The 19,605-nt window shown below is 46.1% G+C and overlaps 1 protein-coding gene across 3 annotated transcripts in view; it reads right to left on the bottom strand.

Annotated features, from left to right (window-relative positions):
• Positions 1 to 1,770: 1,770 nt before the first annotated feature.
• The window catches only part of GIGYF2 (GRB10 interacting GYF protein 2), a 170,969-nt gene continuing 153,134 nt past the window's right edge, over positions 1,771 to 19,605 (bottom strand). For all 3 annotated transcript variants that reach the window (XM_069103229.1, XM_069103231.1, XM_069103232.1), the window contains 6 exons: positions 13,593 to 13,799; positions 13,280 to 13,482; positions 11,511 to 11,665; positions 10,902 to 11,068; positions 9,003 to 9,150; positions 1,771 to 4,821 (listed from right to left, as the gene is read on the bottom strand). In XM_069103229.1, the coding sequence (XP_068959330.1) occupies positions 4,754 to 4,821; positions 9,003 to 9,150; positions 10,902 to 11,068; positions 11,511 to 11,665; positions 13,280 to 13,482; positions 13,593 to 13,799 (948 nt within the window). In that variant the 3' untranslated portion in view covers positions 1,771 to 4,753. The remainder of the gene's footprint in view (positions 4,822 to 9,002; positions 9,151 to 10,901; positions 11,069 to 11,510; positions 11,666 to 13,279; positions 13,483 to 13,592; positions 13,800 to 19,605) is intronic.

Raw genomic sequence — 19,605 nt, forward strand, 5'->3', positions numbered from 1 at the left:
AACCCTCCCTCAGCCTGGCTGCTTCCTGCTGATGCTGACCTGTCTAGAGGGGAGGCTACCCTGGCCTCCCTTTTCTTCATACACAGTTCCAGGTAAAGCCTTCATATTTCTTAAAAAGATGACGTCTCTCTCCCCCACTCCCCACAAAAACAGGTCAGACTTCCCAAGCCAAACCAGAGGCAGAAAGTTCTTGGATGGGGGAGTGAGGAGTGAGCTGGAAATCCTTACTGCCTCATTGATGAAAAACAGAAACAAGTCTTCCGCCTCATCAGGACAAAGAGAAAACCCCCAACTCGGCACCACTTAGGAACAGCCAGATCCAACACTGGATCACCTTCCAGCATCCCTCTCCTGTGGACAACTGTTGGCATTTCTAGAGAATCCCATCCACGATGCACACTGTCTCCTCCAAGCTCTAATATCACTCTCCTCTGGGAAAGTGATTAGTTTCCCTTTATTCCCCTTTCTGCTCCAACAGCTGCTGCTTTCCTTAACATTCCATATTTAGCATTAATTTACTTATATATTAAAGACAATGTGGCTTTCTGAATAGAGACAGTAAGATTCAGGGTTGTCTCACCTGACACCTCCTGCTTGTGTGACCCTGTGTAAGTCACACAAGGTGCTACCTGCACTGGTAGAAGGGCCTTTCTCCATCCAGGATTCCCCACATCAGTAAAATCACAGGTCCACACCGTTGCCCCATTTGCAAGACTTACTGTCCAACAGGCACTTGCTGAGTTAAACTGAACCAAACCACAGCTTAACAGACCTAGGGCTTCCATTCGATGAATCAGTCCTATCTCAATGTCAGAAAATACTCCCTCACCACTTCCCTGCTGCCAGGGACGTAGCATTCCTTAGCTTTTCCAGACCCGGCTCCTTGGGCAGCCTTGGATCTTGCACAGCTCTGACTACTGCTTCAAGTGGCGCCCGTAACCCTGGGAACAAAGACTGCAGGGCTGGAGACGGAGAGGGAGGGAATAAGCATTTAGGCAGTGTCTACTATATACCACACACTGGGCTGAGCACTTTACACAGGTATGCCACTTGATCTTTACAATAGCATTCCCACCTTAGAGGAAACTGAGGCTGAAGATAAATGGTGCCCCAAATCATGCACTCAGACATTAAGTGTCTGAGGTTAGATTTGAACTCAGGTCCAGTACTCTACCACACCGCTGAGACAGTACAAACTCATCACTGCTACTGGAAAGTGGAAGGCATGCCTTGAGAGTGGGTCAGCAGCCTGGGCCAATCACAGATAAGCACACAATCCTGGCTTGGTGCCTGCTATGTCATCACCAGAAAGGTGCCCCTTCTTCTAGCTCAAGTTTTCGAGTGGCAGGACAGAGCTATGACTCCTTTGGCGCACTCAGAGGGGAAGGATCACTTCTGCAACCTCTAGCTTTGAGTGGGGAGAGCTGCTTCTGTCACTGGGTTGGGGCTGTGGGGAGACCCTCTGGTCTGCACTGTGATTTCCACCAACGGCATCTGCAGCACACAGTGACTTTGTGCAAGCCTGGAAAAGCCCATGGGCCTTCTCTGCTTCTGCCAGGAGATGAGCGACTTGAGATCCCAAACTTAGGAACCCCCCCCCCCAAAGCCCCAATGAAAGCTCATCTTTCTGTCACTACTTACTGTGCCTGGAACGGGCAAGCCAGCCCATCCCTTCCGGACCAGCCACGATGGCTCCTGGGGGAGCACACTTCCAGAAACACGCTGAGGCTCGAGGGGCCGAGCTGGGCTCACTACAGATTCCACACACAGTGGGTTTTGTACTTTTATTAACTCAACAGCAGAGAGGCGCTTTGTACAAAAATAAATATGTCCATTTCTCACCAGGTTAGAATACATTGCAAGGTAGGTCAAACTCGATGCATAAATTAACAATGATTTCCTTGAAATGAAAACAAATTGTAAAAACAACCCTGAAACATCCCTAACTGTACTGAAGTAGAAAACTCATTTAGCTTACAGTGAATGACGTTCCTTGATTGGACTGTGAGCAGAGTAAACTCATTCCCACCCATCTTCTGATCGTCTTCTGTTTACCTGGCAGAGGCAGCATGGTGTGTAGTAAGCAGAGAGCTGGGCTTGGAGTCCGAAGACCCAGGTTCAAATCCCGGGCCTCCTGTTTTAGTCCCTAATGCGACACTGAGCCAGTCACGGGCCCTCTCTGATCCTGTTTCTTCTTCTGCAAAGGGCTGGACTCAATGGTCCCCTGAGGTCCCTTTTAGCCCAGATCTTAGGATTTCTGAGCATTGCACGGGAAGTTTTTCCACAAAAACACCCTGGAACAAACAGCAAGGAAGACGACAGAGTGTAAAATGGAAACGAAGAGCACATTTGAGCTCACAAAGCGAGTGTCCCCCAGGATTGAATGATTACGTAAGTTGGAAGCTGGAGGGCAGGTGGGTTGTTCCAGACAAAACAGAAAGACAAGACATGAGCAGATGAGAGGCTGAAGAGTCCAAGGTCAGAGTGGTCTTTCTCCAACGTCTGCTAGAAGGCTGTTCAGGTACAAGGGAGTTTGCTTGTTTTCAAGAGTGGCAACAAGGTGTCTGATGAGCGGAGTGACTCATTACTGAAGAACCACCTTTGCTCTCTAATTTTTCATCTGTTACAAAAAGGGGAGATGGGGAGTCAAGTTTCAGGCTTTCTTGGGTGAGGAGAGGCTAGAGGTAGGGGCACACTCACAGGAGTGAAGGTGTTTGGTCAAACATTTCCAATCTAACTTACCGGTGCTTATTTTGAGCTCTCAATCTGCAAACAGAAAAGCCACCAACATTCCCTAGGAAGGTAGCGATTAGCGGCTGTCTCCGGGTGCTGAGTACTGTTTGTGACTTCTCCATGAAGCTGAGAGGAGAAAGGGCCTTTTGGATGGACTTTACTCTTGGAAGTGATTGCAAAAGTCAGCCTCAACAAAAGCAAGCACAAAATGCCCTCTTAGATATAATACAACTGTTTTTATTTATTTCTCTTTTTTTCCTCCACACTGGCAAAAGTTCCGAGGGAGCTTAAAGTTTTGTAAACATTTTAACTATCCCTCTTTCCCCCTTTTATGAATTTACAAAGCAAAGGAGAGCAGGAGCCCAACTGTGGAAGGTGCCCTGTCTCCCCATGCCACTGGATCCAAAAACTATATACACGTTTGCAGCAGTCTCTGTAGAATTAACTGTACATGTTCAGGAGGGGGCAGGGACATGAGAGGCGGTGTTCTCAAAGAATAAAAATAAAATAAACCAAATAAAATCATTCAAAGCCAAACTGCTCTCAGAGCAGCTCTAGCCTCTTCTTCAGGCAATGATGGCAGGGAGAAGAGAGGAGAGGAGAGGAGAGGAGAAGGTGCCATCTTCCCACAGAGCCACCCCAGCAGCTGTGGCACTTTCTCCCACAGGCACACTCCGACCATTCCCAAAACGTGGAAGGAGAAAGGAGAGGTCAGAAACTAAGTGCAATGGGAAATTTCAGAGGGTGGGGTCTGTTCTGGGGGGAGAGGGCTCGTTGAACTCTTGGCGGAAGCAAAGTGAGTCCAAGGGTTTCTTTACCAAGTGAAGCCGATCACATCTGGGTCTGAATGAAGGACCATATGGGAGCCCCAACCAGCCAGGCTTTCCTTCTGCCCCCACCTCCCCATCTTCCCGCCCCTCAGTGGTCTCCAAGAACAGAACTATTGCGAGTGATCAAGGTAGGACAAAATGCCAGTCCAGAATCTTGAACATACCCTTTTCAGGGCAGGATTGCAAGCAGATAGACGCACGCACTGTCATGAATAAGCAGCTACAGTTCCAGGTTTGTGTATTCAGGAGCCAAGGTTCATTCCCACCCAAAATGAAATTAGACAAATACATACATATGGTAAAGATCCTAGTTGCCTCTTAAACGAGACAAATTCTCAGCAGAAGGGCCCAAAACAAACTGGTCCTATTCCTCTGAAGTAAAAATATTTATGGGAAAAATCAGTTTTTAATAAGAAAGAAAAATTAAGGAAAAAAGTCCCTCTCCCAGATCAAAGGTTCCTTTGTCCAAGAAGGAAGGAGTGTGCCAGAGGGAGAATTCAGCGTGCTTTGACATCACTGCCTAATGAAGAAAGATTTGAACTTTCCCTCCAAAAGAATCTCAGAAAAGGCAGGCCAGGGGGTGTGTGACTTCAAACCAATCCAAGCTAACCCCCCATCCAAGCCCTTGCTGACGTTATCCAAAAGTTAAGCTCTACCGATGCTGCTCCTGGATCGGGAGGGCACCACTTGGCTCTGCCCTGAAGGAACACAGAAGTCACAATCCATGGGGTGTCTTGTTATTGACCGACATCTGTTAACCATAAACTCTCTCCATGATTGCACAACTTAGATTTCCCCCATGCCCCAGCAAAAAAAAAAAGGGGGGGGAGGAGGAGAAAAGAGGGGGAAAGGAAGCTGCTGTTGGCAGATGCCAACGGGCTTTCCAGGAAACAGCAGATAGAATCACAGCCCAGTGAATACCTGCTGTCTACAGTTATCCTTGTTGTGGAAGAATCCCAACTACCACCCACCCAACAGACAAGAGCTCGGTCCACTTGTCCATTGTCTGAGAGGCTTGCCAACAAGGACTACTCAGAGTCCTGGACAGAAAGGGCTAGAAGATAAAGCCTGAGATGATAGGTTCTGTGATGGTTGTAAGGTGATAAAGAGTAAATGATAAAGTGTGATGTCCAAAGGTGGAGAATCCATGGTTAACAGACACGGGAAATGGCCAGATGGTGTGCAGAAGCTCAGTAGTCATCCAAAGTCTCTATTTCTCCCATATTAAGTCGTTCTGATGATGCATTCACTGAAAAACCTGCAGAGAGAAAACAATCAGTGATCAGTGACTGAACCAAAACCAAACAAATCTTTCCACTTTGTATCATACAAATCTGTATTTAAGGAAAGATAAGGGGGCTGTCCCGAATGGATTTGTATGTGTTTGTGTAAAATGGGCAAGGGCCATCTCTTAGAAGAAATGCCACAGCTATTCCTGACCCCTCGGAGAGCTGCTGTGGGAAGGCCGAGGGCCAGCTGGGATCAGCCTGTCAGGAGGCACTGACAAAGAGCCTATCCTGCGCTAAGCCAGCCTGTTAGAGGCTCTTCATGGCTCCCCAGGATAATGGGGCAGCAGGAGAAAGTTGTTTTCAGTAGCTTCCTATTAAGGGATTGTGTCTATGGTGCTGGGGCCATGCTCTCTAATCCTACCCACCCTGCCCCCTGCACTGAGAGGAGTAACCTTGGAAAACAGCAGAAAGAACTAAGTGATGCTCCCAGCCCCAGCTTACTGGCAAACCTCTCCCTCTGAATTCTCCACCAATGGGCCTAGAAGTCTCGGCCAAGATTCCTGACTGGCTGTGAGCTAGAGAGAAGACTCTAGAGAGCAAGGTCTCTGAAAAATCATCTGAACCAACATCACACCATCTCTTCTATCCCATAACATACTAAGAGCCAAAAGGCATTTATTACGTATATCCCAGCGGCCACTTCTCTCTTCAGCCCTCATTATGAGCAAGTTCAATGGTATCTAAAGTAGACACCAAGTCAAGGGAACCTGCTCTAGAAGGAGAGGTACAAGATCCAAAGTCAAAAGAGCCCAGGGGCTGATGGTGTGACCTTTGGCAATGAGTCTGGGGGATCAGTGTCCTCCCCGACAAAGGTAAGGGTGAGGCCTGGCTATTTCTAAGATCCTAGCAAGCTCTGAAGGCTGCTAACCTGCACAGAATGGTTCAGTTCCTTCTTAGCTTGTGTTTGAAGTTACCATTCACATTTTCAAATAAATATGCATGATCAGCACAGACCTCCAAACATAAATGTGGTTTACCAAAAAAATCAAGTATGTTTACTCAATTAAAAACGTAATGGTTTTAAAAGAAAAAGATGTCTGCTCATTCACAGAAACTGTGGCATGAGTCTCTATTACACAGGGTGGGTACATTTTCTGGGACTCCAAATTCTCCACTTTGTGAGAGAGCAGATTCAGTGGGCCTCTGAGAGCAGACCTTTTCTTTTTCAATGAGATGACTAAAAGGTTACAGTGCAGAGAGTAGGCCCCCTTAAATCACAGTTTAGCTGGCAGATAAGCAGGACCCAAAGACTAAACAGACCATGAAAAATGAAATCTTACTTTCTCCTGGGAAGATAAATAGATACACATACCTTCATATATAGTCTATACAGAGTTTCTTAAACTTTTTCTACTTGTGATCCCTTATGCTTCTTAAACTGTGGGTTGTGAACCATAGTTTAAGAAATTCTGCAGTCTAACAGGACAGGAACACATTTTGAATACAATAATCTCACGAAATTCTGCATTGTTTAAAGCATGCTCAAACTACATACATAACTAAGTTGTAATTTTAGAAAATCATGTATTACATGACATCATATATATAAACAGGTTATATCCAAAATGGATCATTCTTATGCTATGAAACAGGAGATGTATGAGGTGAAACACAGTGGCACCACTCACGTATGAGGAGGAAAGATGGCAGCTGGGAAGCCTGGAACTCATATATAATATTAAAAAAAACTCAAAACAGACATCCAGGACCCTGGGCTAACCCCATGGAAGAGTTAGCTTCCCAGGACAAGAAGGTGGGATGGGGCTACACTCTGTACCGCTGGAGAGAGAACTTCCATCAGTGATGTCATGGCTCAGTTCACATCTAGGAATTTTCTAGCTGACCTCAGAGTCCGGAAGGCCTCAGTTGCGGCCTGGCTTCCGCCCCAAACCAGCTGTATGCCTTAGGCCGAGCCTTTCGCCTCTCCCTCAGCTGCCTGCATGGAGGTGATTCGGGGTGACATCACGCTGTGGCAATGACGTGGCCTAGTCACTTGTGCTTCTAGTGGCTCATCACCCAAAGACAGATTGCCACAGCACCGTTTTTTCCTGGTCTCTGACTCACAAAACTTTTTTAAAGCAGATTGGAGAAGAAACAAGGGGAATGGTTGGTAGCAATATCTACCCTAATGAAATCACCTTTCTTTTGAATGACAAACACAATAGATACACATCATAAGGAAAATAGATTTCAACACTGCAACAATCAATCTGATTTTATAGATAGTAAACTTGTCCCCAATGGGAAAGAAACAAGATTTAAACCAGGTCCTGGGCTTTCCTCTACTATAGTACAAGAGAACACACAAACTCATTATGCACACTGTCTGTATAAAAGCAAACATGCTGACTAAGAACACACATCTGATAAAGAGAATTTGTAGAAACTGGAAGAATTAATCATGCTGGGAATGAGACCAAGTTTTCATCTCTGAAACTGCAAGAGCTCCCCCTGGTGACAACTTTTATTTTAAAAAAAATCCACAGTCCATTCAGTCAGTGCTTTTCAGAAACTAAGGCACTGCAGAGGGGGCCACATCCTTAGCAAAGGTTTTCCATCTTACAATCTATTCATTTTTCTTGTTACCCAACTCAAGTCAAGGAGGTAAATTATTTTTTTTAAATGCTCCACATGTCGGGGCAGCCAGGTGGCTCAGCGAGTAAGAGCACGGACTCCAGTGTCGGGATGACCTGGGGATTGGGCTCAGATACTCAGCACCACACCCAGAAATAACTGGCAGTGTAACCTTGAGCAAGTTACTTAACCCCGATTGCTTAAAAAAAAAAAAAAAAGCTCCACATGTTATGTCTCAAAGAGAAATGGAAGAAAAGGAAATGAATGATCTGTGGCCTCCTGGCCTTGGAGGTGAAGTTGACACCAGGACCCAGGGAGCCAGAAAGGGACCTCCAGCTAAGCACCTCTACCAACGCCCACATGCTCAATGGGTTAGAGGATGGCAGCTGTGATGGCCTTCTGGCCTCAGGCACGGCCTTCCTGACTCTGAGGTCAGCTAGAAATTACTAACTTATAAGAATAAGCAAACTGGCTTAAAAGAAAAGTTGTTGCTTAATTTTTCAGTCATGTCTGACTCTATAACCACATGTGAGACTTTTTTGGTAAAGATAACAAGAGTGGTTTGCCATTTCCTTCTCCAGTTCATTTGACAGATGAGGAAACTGAGGCAACCAGGGTAAAGTGACCTGTCCAGAGTCACACAGCTAGTAACTGTCTGAGACCGGATTTGAACTCAGGGAGATGAGTCTTCTGGACTCCAGGCCCAGCGCCCTGTGCACTATGGCAACCCCTGCAAGAAAGTAACAAATTTAAAAGCTTTCTTTTCACTGACACAATGAACCTTCTTGGCAACATCCTTCCCATATTTTCCCTCCTCTCCTCTGACCTTGTGAGACATGAGAGAAACTGGCACATAACTGCCCACTATGACGTGCTGGCATCAAAGAGGGTGCTGTGCTCTATGAGCAAAGAGGAATTGCAGCACCTCAAAAGAATCAGGAGACATGCAAATTTAGAGCCTTCTCCATCGCCAATGTCTATATGGATTATTGGTGCCCGACTTGCGCAGAGCCTTCTGAGCTCAGTGTCTGAAAGCCATACACTGACCTGACACAACGATGTCATTCTGATCCCCTTCAAGGACAAAGGACAGCAACCAAACGATGCCGTCCAATAACCCCACCCCAAGGCATGAACTTTCAAAACGCAAAGTATGTATCAAAGTTTCAGTCTGCAAGGTCAATCAATATGCATGCCTGACAGAATTCTCTAACCTTACCTAGCTTTATTCTCTAGAATTATTCTAGTATTCCCAGGGTACCACTACTATAATTAGCTTCAATGAGACAACCAGATGTGTGTGTGTGTGTGTGTGTGTGTGTGTGTGTGTGTGTGTGTGTCGGGGGGGAGGCAGAGTGTAGTGGGACAGGAAGAACATGACATTCACTCTGAAAATGTCAAGCAATCTACAAAAATATGCATTTCCGTTTCTATATTTCCAAGAGCCATGGTCTGTAAAGAATGCCCAGCTGGTGATTGCATGTAGTAAATATTAACTGGGCACAGTGCATTTCTCTCTTCTTGAAAACCAGGGCCCTGTCCCCTGACCTCTGGCCGCCCCCAGCAGAACACTTGCCTAGTAAGCTGGGGTCTGCCCGGACCATCTTCTGCTTCTTCTTCTTCTTGCCACTCTGCGCAGCCTCGAAGCTCGTCTGCTGGTTGCTGCTCTGGTTGGTCTGAAACACCGAGTGAAGTGCACTGTGGTTCACGGCCCACACAGAGTCCTGCAAAAGGAGAACACGGGCCAAGGGTCACAGCGGGGCGTGAGCCCGCGCTCCACAGGCAGGCTCAGCTGAGTGCTGAGTCACCCACAACTGCAATGAGCCCCAGCAGTACGGGCACAGCCCCTGACTGCCTGCCTGCTCAGGCCCACAGAAGTACTTCCTGCACTGGCTGTAGGCCCCAGCAAAGCTCAGCTTCCGGTCCTTCCCTGACACAACTCGCCAACTGCCGATCCAACTGTCCCTCTGTTTAACTTTGAGTTAGTGTCTTCTCTCCCCAATAAGACTATGCTTCTAGAAGACAGAAACCGTGTCTCTGTGTTCTACTGCATATCCCATGAGATGCAATTCAGTGATGAATAATGATGATTCTTCTTCTAGTAACAGCAGTAATAGCTGGTGTAAGCCCAGCCCTTACCACGTACCAGGCACCAGACAGAGCGCTTCACAAACACTGCATCTGACCTTGGGAAGGGGGTACTATTATTATCCCCATTTTACACATAGGGAAACTGAGGCAAGTAGAGGTGAAATAGCTTGGCCAGCATCACACAGTCACTGTCCGAGGCAGGATTTGAACCCCTGTCTTCTCTACTCTATCGCTGGTTCTCTATCCACTGGGCCACCAAGCTGCCTTGCAGAGCAAGCATTCGATATATCCTCTGCCAATCTGACAAAAATGTTAGTATAAGGGCGAAAGAGAGAAGATCAACTGAATTTTTTTCCCCAAGGACCAAGAAAAGCTTGAGCTGCCCCTGCCTGCCCATGTGTACCGCTTTCTCTTACCATGGAGGATTCCATCCTCAAGCTCTCCCTACTTTGGAGAGGGCACAGTATCTTCAGTAAAACTCCCCCTTCAGTCCATTCCTCCCACCTGTCTAATAGAGATCTGGTCATGTTACTCCTCTGCAGAAAAAGCCAAAGGGCTGCCTATTACCCTAATTCAGCAAACCCAAAGCAGGTGCCTGCTCCCGCAGCTCATTCTACTGGATGACATAGTACATTCACGGAAAAGTAAAATAACGGGCCATTTCAAGAGGGAAACAATGCTGCCAATGAAGGCAAAGGGATGGGCACTGGGATCAGGAAAGGCCTTCTGGAAGGCGGGGGGGAAGCAGACTGGAGAAGACTTTAAATGCCACCCTCAATCTACAGTAGGGGCCACTAAAGGAATATTCATTTGACAGCTTATGTGGATAATGCGATCAGAGGAGAGAAACTTTGGCAGCAGAAGCTTTTCTCTTAGTCTGGCAAGAGGTGATGGAAGCTCTAGCTAATGCCAGGGTTGTGGGAGAGATGATGGAGAGGGAGAGTCCAGAAGATCTGTCAACTGACTACGGGGACTCAGAGGGTGGAGGGAGGGGAGTGAAAGGTCAAAAACCTGCACTGCCGGAACCCTCCGCAGATCGCAGTTCAGAGCCTTCTGGCTGGCCCTCAAGCTGCGGGTGGCAGCCTGTCTGGCCATCCTTAGTTCAGATAATCTGACTCTCCCCAAGCCCTTTACGCTCCGACTCAAAGGATGTTCTCAGTCCCGTGAGTACTGCCCGAGTTCCCCCTTTCTAAGCCTTCATCCATACTATCTCCCCTGGCTAAAATGCCGGCCCTTCCCCTTTCTATCCCTTAAAGACCACTGAGACAAAAGAACCAACACACATCTAAAGAAGATGTGCCCTTTCCTCTTAGACTGGTCAGATATGATTCAAGTTGCCCATTAATACAAAACAGCCATTCCTAGTGAGTGACAGGACCCGTACCGGCTGTTGCTGCTGCCGCTGCTGGTTTGCTTTCTGTTTGGCACGGCGCTCGAGAAACTGCTTGGCAAACTCCTTGGCCTCAGAGGTGTCTCCTAAGTAGGCCCTGATGTAATCGTGTACCTCATAAGGAGACTCCACTTCCTTCAGGAAAGAAACAAATGTGGGAACTGCAACACAAAGAGAAAAAAATGACTTATAATGAGGCAAGGGATTGTGTGCAGGAGGGGGAATGTATGTAAAGGAACTGGTGATCAAAAAAAAAACTCTAGGTCATTACTGAAATGTTTAAAAGTGTGTGAATCAGCAAAATGCACACAAATCAAGCAAAATGAGACAAATCCTAGTTACTCCCTAAGATGAAACCCAGATCCTTTGTCATCTGGGGAAAAGCTGGATCAGTGCTGGTCAAAGTAGATTATATTGAGTTGCAGGGCTCGCCACGGACTTCCTAGCATCTGTATTGTTAACGCTTAGACTACAGAGATCTCTCTGCTTTATTTTCCAAAGGAGGAATCCTTTGCCCGCCTATGGTATCCTGGCTCCCAGCACAACACTCTCTCCCTCCCTCGTTCCCAATGCCTCCACTGCCACGGCTCTTTACCGCCTTACCGTCTAAGTTGTTGGCTGTGTTGAGCGCGTGAAGCATCTGCTCACACCACTGGGTGAATCCATCCTGGGCCTTATTAACTCCCTGGAAGAGCTTTAGAAGTTTCTCTTCTTCCTCTACCTTCTTATTCTGCCTGCTAGAAACACCTAAGGACTTACTAGAGCAAAGCAAAGAGAAATTTGATGTTACATTCCCAGAAAGAGACATTCCTAGGCCCACCACAAAGCGAAGATAACCAAAGCTGGCTGGCTTGGATGGAGGCCATGGGGATGAGCAAAATGACAGCCTCAATAGGCTGGCTATAAACAGCAGTCCTGTCCCATTAAGATCTAGCGAGCAGATTCAGATTTCTCAAGGTGAAAGACTTCTAAATACAACAAGATTCAAATCAGTCCTTCACCCAGACACCATTTCAACTGGTACAAGACAAGTGAATAATAGTGGCAAATGTATTCACTTAATTCACATCCAAGTTGGAGAGAGGCTGTGTAATTCACAGATCTGTTAAGGAAAGAAAAGGGGGAAAGGAGCACAACATCAAGGATAAGCCATTACAAAGCACACTGCAGGCAAAAGTGAGCACAGACTTGTTCATCCTGAACAGAAACATCCCGTGACATTTAGGGAACTTGTTACTTTCAAAGGTGAAACAGAATAGATGGAGATAGACAGACAGACAGAAAGGAAGGAGTGTATCTATAGATCTATATGGATATACATAGATAGAAAGACACACACACACACACACACACACACACACACAAAATGTAGTAGCAAAAACTTCAACAGACTCCTCAGTAAAGGGCGCAGAGCACTAGGTCTGGAATTGGGAAGATCTGAATTAAAATCTAGCCTTTGATAGTAATATACTGGTTGTGTGACCCTGGGCAAGTCACTTAAGCCCTATTTTACGCCATTTCTCCTCTGTAAAATGGGGACACACTGGAGAAAGAAATAGTAAACCATTACAGTATCTTTGCCAAGAAAAGCTCATTAACATGTCCACAGAATCACACAGAACTGGACATGATCGAATGACAGAACGACAATGACAAACTTCATAACAAGAGAAATCAAGTGTAGCAGACACCCAGAACATTCTGAGACTCTTGGTGGAGAAGACCTGGCTATTGTTTTACAGTGGGCAGCACCTGGAGGCCACCCTCTGACACAAGACCAGCTGAGTCACAGGAGAAACAAAGTATGTTGAAGTTTTTAGCCACACAAGTTAAAAATTCTGAAATGTTTATATTTGTAAGGATAACAAAGATCTCTAGTGTAACTGTTTTTTTTTTTTAAGCAATCAGGGTTAAGTAACTTGCTCAAGGTTACACGGCCAGTTATTTCTGGGTGGGTGCTAAGTATCTGAGCCCAGATTTGATCCAGGTCATCCCGACACTGGAGCCGGTGCTCTTACTCGCTGTGCCACCTGACCGCCCCTTCTAGTGTAACTGTTGAAAGCCCAGAATAAGCCAGTGAGTCTGTGATTTTATTCTTCAAACGATGTTGAAATCCCGCCCTGACAAGTCATGTGAGATCGTGGATTTCTAATTCACTTGAAAGATGGAGAGGAAAGTGATACTGCGATGAGGAGCACTGTGACGAATCGTATAACCAACAGCAAGACCGACTCATCTGCCACAAGAAAAGAGGAATTCCCAGCTGGGACCACCGAGAGACCAGCTCTGGACGAGACAGGCAGGCGGACAGCACTAAAGAAGAGGACAAGGGCACAGGAAGGAGAGGAAGCGGCCTCCCAGCTACAACCTACCCGAGGCTGGCGCTGCCCTTGTTCTTGCTGGCGTTTCTCGGCCCCATGTCTTTCACGGCATCATCCCAGAATCCCATGTTGGAGTTTTTGGTGTCGGCGCTGCTCCAGATGCTGCTGACGAGGTCTGAGGCCCACTGGCTGGGGGGGCTCGTGTTCAGAGAGCCCCAGACGGAATTCCCGATGCTGGTGTGCAGGTTGGAGTGCTAGGGAGGAGCAAGAACAAATATGTTTGCAATATGACAAGGGAAACGAGAGGCCCAGAAGGCAGAGAGAATAGAAAGAAAATGAAACCGTCTTTGGCGTAGGGACTCACTGGGGGATTTCGGACCCTGCTGGGCTGCTGGTGCTGCTGTTGCTGCTGCTTCTGCATCTGCCGGGCCTCTTCCTGCTGGATTTCTAACAGGGACTTAGCAGTACCTGCTGGTTTGCTGATATTGCCCCAACCAGACAGTTTCTGCTGCTGCTGTTGCTGCTGCTGCTGCTGGAGAGCTTTCATCAACTCCCGCTGTTGTCGCCTTTGCTGTTACAAACAGAAACAGGATTCCTCTGGAAATCTGGTTTCTAAGAGATTGTTACCAAATCCCCTCCCTTCAAAGGCACAAATCTTTACCTGGGTCACTCTTCTATGGGTCATGAAATGGTATTGACTAGGAAAAATGACGTTCTCTGGACAGAAGGGGTCAAAGAGGAAGTTGGGCCTAATATGGAAATTTAAGCTTATTTGCTTACAGCGCTTACTGAAGGGCTGAAATCACAACTTCAGCAACTATATTTTAAAACAGTTTTCACTTTTGTCACAATTTATGTACATTTGTCACAAATGCTAAAAGCTGGGAAACTATAAGGTATGAAGGGCAGGAAGCACCACTCTTCCTAACAAATGCAATGCCATACCGCTTGGGTTTCACAGGGCATCAATCACGTTCCAGGAAGACACCAAAAAGCAATTTCAGAAGCTGTCAAGGAAAAACTAGAAAGACAGAATCTCCCTGAAGAGGGAACTTGAACTCCAAATGGGGCATGTCTCTGATGTTTTATTTATTATTGTTAGATTTTTGAAAACTGACAGCTTACACTCTACTATTACTTATGTGACCATCAAAATTTAATTTATTCTTTGAATCTGGCCTCAGACACTTAACACACACACACACACACACACACACACACACACACACACAACCTAGCTGTGTAACCTTGGGCAAGTTACTTAACCCCAACTGCCTTTCAAAAGGCAAAACAAACAAACAAACAAACAAAAAACAACTTAATTTATTCTAACCCAGAATCACAGAACTGGAGACTACTCATCCAAGCAACACACAAATCTCCACCAGAAGGTCCCCAAAAAGTAGCTTGAATGACAGCCCATCCCACTGTGGGACGACTCTTGTTGGTAGGAATAAAACACGGGCATCAAATTTCAACTTGCCTCTTTGCAGCCTCTACCCACAGACCCCAGTTGGTCCCTCTGGGTCAGGCGACCAAGATTAATCCCTCCTCCACAAGATAGCTTTCAAACACTTGCAAGCAGCCGTGATGATCCCCAAAGTCTTCTCTTTTACAAGCTAAATAACCCTGGTTCAGCTGATGCCAATGTAATACTGAGTCAAAGCCCTTCCCAATTCTGGGGTCTCTGGGACATTCTCTAGCTTATCAAAGCCCTTCTTCAAGTATAGCACCAGCACTGAACAACACTTCAGCAGTGCTGTGACTGGGGTAGATGACAGAGGAAGAATCACCCCCTCCCTGTTCCTGGAAGCTCTGCTATACCTATTGGCAGTCCTAGATGGCACCACCGATGATTCACACTGAGCCTCAAGTCTAGCACCTCCCAAGCCTTCCCAAGCTGCTGTGTGACCATGTCCCCTTCACCCTATGTGAGGCTGACTCTGTTAATCTGAGTGTACAACTTTCATCTTTACAGACCTCATCTTGTGTGACTGATAATCACACCAATAACCAAAATCCTCCAATTACTAAAAATTTCAAATTTTTAAAAATCTGAGCTTCCACCTCATCCCACCAGATTGACAAAGCTGAGAAAACAGAAAATAAAACTGTTGGGAGGGGCTGTGGTAGGGTGGGCACTGACCCAAGGTCAGTGGGCGTGTGAATCAGGCATATTCAATGGACTGCACACACTTTGAAGAGCCAGTGATTAACACTCTCAGGCACAGACAGACCTCTGAGGAAAAGGGAAAAGATCTCAAATGAACAAATTATTTAAAGCAATATTGTGTAGCAAAGAACTAGAAAGAAGGTGCGTTTCCATGAACTAGGAAGCAGCTGAATGATGGCTGAAGATATCCATCCTCATGCAATGCTGCCTATATTCTAGCCTCTACCTTCATTATGGAATGATTACTCTGAGTCTAATTAGCTTAGAGGTTGGAGATACCAAAGAAGGCAAAACACGGACAATCCCTGCTCCCAGGGAGCCCGTGAGGAAGACAACATGCAAACAACCAGGCACACGCCAGACATAGGCAGAATCAATTGGGAAGTCATCTCAGAAGGAAGGCTTTCTGTAGAAAATGGGATTTCAGGTGAAACTTGGAAGAGCGCCAGGAGGTAGAGAGGAAGCAGAGTGTTCCTGGTGTGGGAGACAAAGCAGGGAGCTGGAGATGAAACACGAAGCATCACTGAAAGGGAATAAGGTGTAAGAAGTCTAGGAAAGTAGAAGGAGGCCGAGGCAGGCAAGGCTTTGGAAGTTAAAAAGCCCATTTTATCTGATCCTGGAGGTGACAGGGAGCTGCTGGAATTTACTCACCAGGGGTATGCCAGGATTGACATGGTCAGACCTAAATTTTAAAAAGATCAGTTGAAGGGGCTGCTAGGTGGTGCAGTGAATAGAGCACCAACCTTGGAGTCAGGAGGATCTGAGTTCAAATCCAGCCTCAGACACTTAACACAAAAACTAGCCATGTGACCTTGGGCAAGTCACTTAAACCCAATTGCCCTCCAAAGGAAAAAAAAAAAAAAAAAAAGAAAAGAAGAAAAAGATCAGTTGATGGTGGAGAGGTGAGGGTGAATGGAAGAGAATGAAGTGAAGGGGATTAAGTAGCAGGCTGGGTGTGCAGTGATGAGGACCTGGGCCACAGGGGTGCTATACTATGTGAAAATCTAGGTAAAATCTATCTGAAACACTGAGGTCCCAAGTTAGTAACCTTATCAAAAACCAATACAGGTTAGTTTGACATGACCTCTCCTTTATATCTTGGGTTTCCTCATCTTACCCAGGCTGAAAAGGCAGCAGCCACTCCCAGGATTGATCCCACTAATGATCCACAAAGCACAGAAGCTCTGATCTGCTCTGTTCCCTAAGCAGCCCAGCCCCCCCCCCGACACCCCAATGAAGCTCTAATGTCTCAAAAAGGATAATGAAGAAACTAAAACCAAACAGCTACAAAGTCCCCTATCCAGTCTACAATTGCACAGAAAGACTGCCTGAATCCCATGAAAGATCAGAATTGAAACAAGTTAAGGTAGAAGAACGGCAATGAGATCATGTCAATAAGTCCCTCAGCAGGACTGGGGGCCAGATTAGTACTAGCAACCACAGAAGAGACAGACCACTGCTCAGGACAAGGTCCACCTCAAGGTTTCTAGTGAAACAAGGCCAGACTAGAGCACAGAAAAGCACTGGCCTAGAACCTACTCTCTCAACCAGGTAGCCCGTTCCCAACCAAGAGCCAAGCAGCCTGGCCATAAGAGAAGATAAAGTCAGACCAGGGACTGCTGGGCTCTTGCCCGAGCCATAGCTGGAGAATAGGCCAGGCAGCATCTGGGGCCTTGTGAGAGGCACACCAGCAAATCAATACCATTTTACTGGGCTCCATAAAAGACAACAAAAGGCACAAAGTCAACTTTAGGTTCAGAATTTTGTGAGGACAGAAAGAAGGCACTAAAGTCAAATTCTAAGTTGAGTCCCTAGGAAACTCAGCCATAATCCAGGAGCACCCACAGAAGCTGGGGCTCTGCATCCAGGTCCAAGCAGGGCCTGGCCATATCATCCAAGAGGAGAGAAAGGAACAGAGCTTGACCCATACTCAAAACCCCAATTCAGAAACTGAGAGTGGAGAAAGGAGTAACGTTAAGATAACCAATACAATGAAGAAATACCTTGGACTGAGAGAAGTCCAAGAGGTAAACTCAGAAGAAAAGACTAAGTCCCCAAGTCCAAACAGCTGTTCACAGAACAGAAGATCCTGTACACAAGGACTACAAGAATACCTGGAAGAAAGGAAACAAGAAATACAGAATGTAATGTTAAAGAAAACAACAGCCATGAAGGAAAGACTGATACGGAGAACTAACAGCTTAGAAGAGATGGTGGCAAATCTTACCCAAGAACTGAATTCCCTGAAAAAGAGAATGAGACAAACAGAAAGTGAAGAATTCAACAAAGAAAATAAGAAATAACTAAAAACACATACAACAATCTGAGAATAAAAACAGAAGAAAATATAAAGCATCTGCTATCAAAAACAACATTCCTGGAAATAACCTAAGAATTAAAGGACTGCTAGAAGTTCGTGATATTTTTAAAAAATGAAATGTCCAGGAACACTGTGACAAAAACCAGAGCTTTCAGGTCAAAGGAAAAATATGGCAAGAATACCCAAAAACAAAGCACGCAAATACCAAGGAGCTGTAGCCAGAAACACACAAGACACGGCAGCTGCCGCCATAAAGGAGGTAGATCTGGGAATGTGATATTCCACAAACCAAAAGATCAAGGTTTGCCCCTAAAAGGCACTTAGCTAGTACGATGGGTGGAGTGCCAGACATGGAGTCAGGAGGACCTGAACTGCAATCCAGCCAGGCCAGTCATCCTTTGTGTGTGTCTGTGTGTAACGCAGTCTCCTCATATGTATGGAGATAATAATGTGAGGATAAAATGAGGTGATATTGGCAAAGCACCCTGCACATTCTGAACTTCTATAGAAAGGTTAGCTATTCTTGTATTCTCATTCTCATCACTGCCACAGTCATCATCATCATCAAGAACAAGCTATTTGACAAAATTTAGTAAAATCAAATAAAAATGAAAATGGCCTTAAGGAAAGAGAGGTCTTCCAAGTACTCCTGATGAAGAAGGCTGAAACTGAGGAGAAACTCTGAAATGTAAACAAAAGAGTCAAGAGACAACAAATAGTTAAGACATTTGATTAAATGCAAGGGACTGTATGATGATGAATTGTTTCCATTCCAATATTAAGGTACAGAAGAAGGAAATGACTCCTCAGAACCCTGAAAAGAAAGGTCAGAGAGAAAGTTAGGACAGTCTGGGGGCTTCCCAATTTATCTGAGTATAACTCAAATCAAGTTATACTTGATTTGATGGTTTCAGAAAAAGAAGGAAATGAAAGGGAAAGAGAAATTTTACTGAGAAGGAAACCTGCTGTCTCATGCAGTAGTGGTACATAATATAAGGAAAACCTAAGCATGAAGAAAGGAGAGAAGGAAAATAAGCATTCCAAGAACCTCACTTTCATATGAATCAGATAAAGGAAGACAGAACACAGAATCTGGTATAGAAAAACATGACCTTCAACAGGGAAATGGGCAGAGAAATAAGAAACAAAGCAAACTCCAAAGAAGTCCCAGAGTGGGCCATGGGGGAGTAGAGGCCACCCTCACTAAAGTTTAAAAAGAAAGTGGAAAGGCAAAAGGGCGGGGAGAGAAAGAGAAGAGACACAGGCAGCTTCAGTTATAGATCCCTGGCACTAAGGAAGCACCTTTTTCTTTCATCACCTTCTTTGTAAAGAGTAGGGTGGGGTGCCAAGATGGCAGATTAGAAGCATGACCTTCCCACGGCTCTGGCTTTCACCTTCCCCAATCCGTGTAAAAAGGGGACTCTAAACAAACTTTGCTGCAGAACCCACAAAATGACACAGAGAAACTAACCTCCTGCTGAGGACAGCCCAGCCCGGCAGGAATCCAGCCCAGTGCTCTGGGAGCTGAGCCCAGCCCCACTCCGAAGCTTTAGCCCCAGGACAGGCCTAACCAGCCGCCGGCCAGAGGGACTCCAGATCAGCAGCAGTGGTGGCAGTTTCCAGATTTATCAACACATAGATGCGAAGGACAAAGTGAGAGGTCAGTGCAGTCTGGACTTTGGGACCAGTAAGTGGTAATGTGTGGCTTTTACCCCCGGGGCGAGAAGCCATTGAAACACCGGCACAGCTAGCCAATGCCACGTGGCAGCTTCAGCTCCTGGCCTGCAGAGTGTAGGGGGACCAAGCACCAGTCTGAGGGGTAATCGCTCTTGCTTTAACCTTCTTGGATCTGGACTGCAGTCTAGGGTGGAGGTCCTGGGGTGT

This window comes from Petaurus breviceps, unplaced genomic scaffold (genome assembly GCF_028583685.1).
Source record: "Petaurus breviceps papuanus isolate PSGF00001 unplaced genomic scaffold, PetGlider_PUasm1.0 567, whole genome shotgun sequence".
NCBI classification, from domain to species: Eukaryota; Metazoa; Chordata; class Mammalia; order Diprotodontia; family Petauridae; genus Petaurus; species Petaurus breviceps.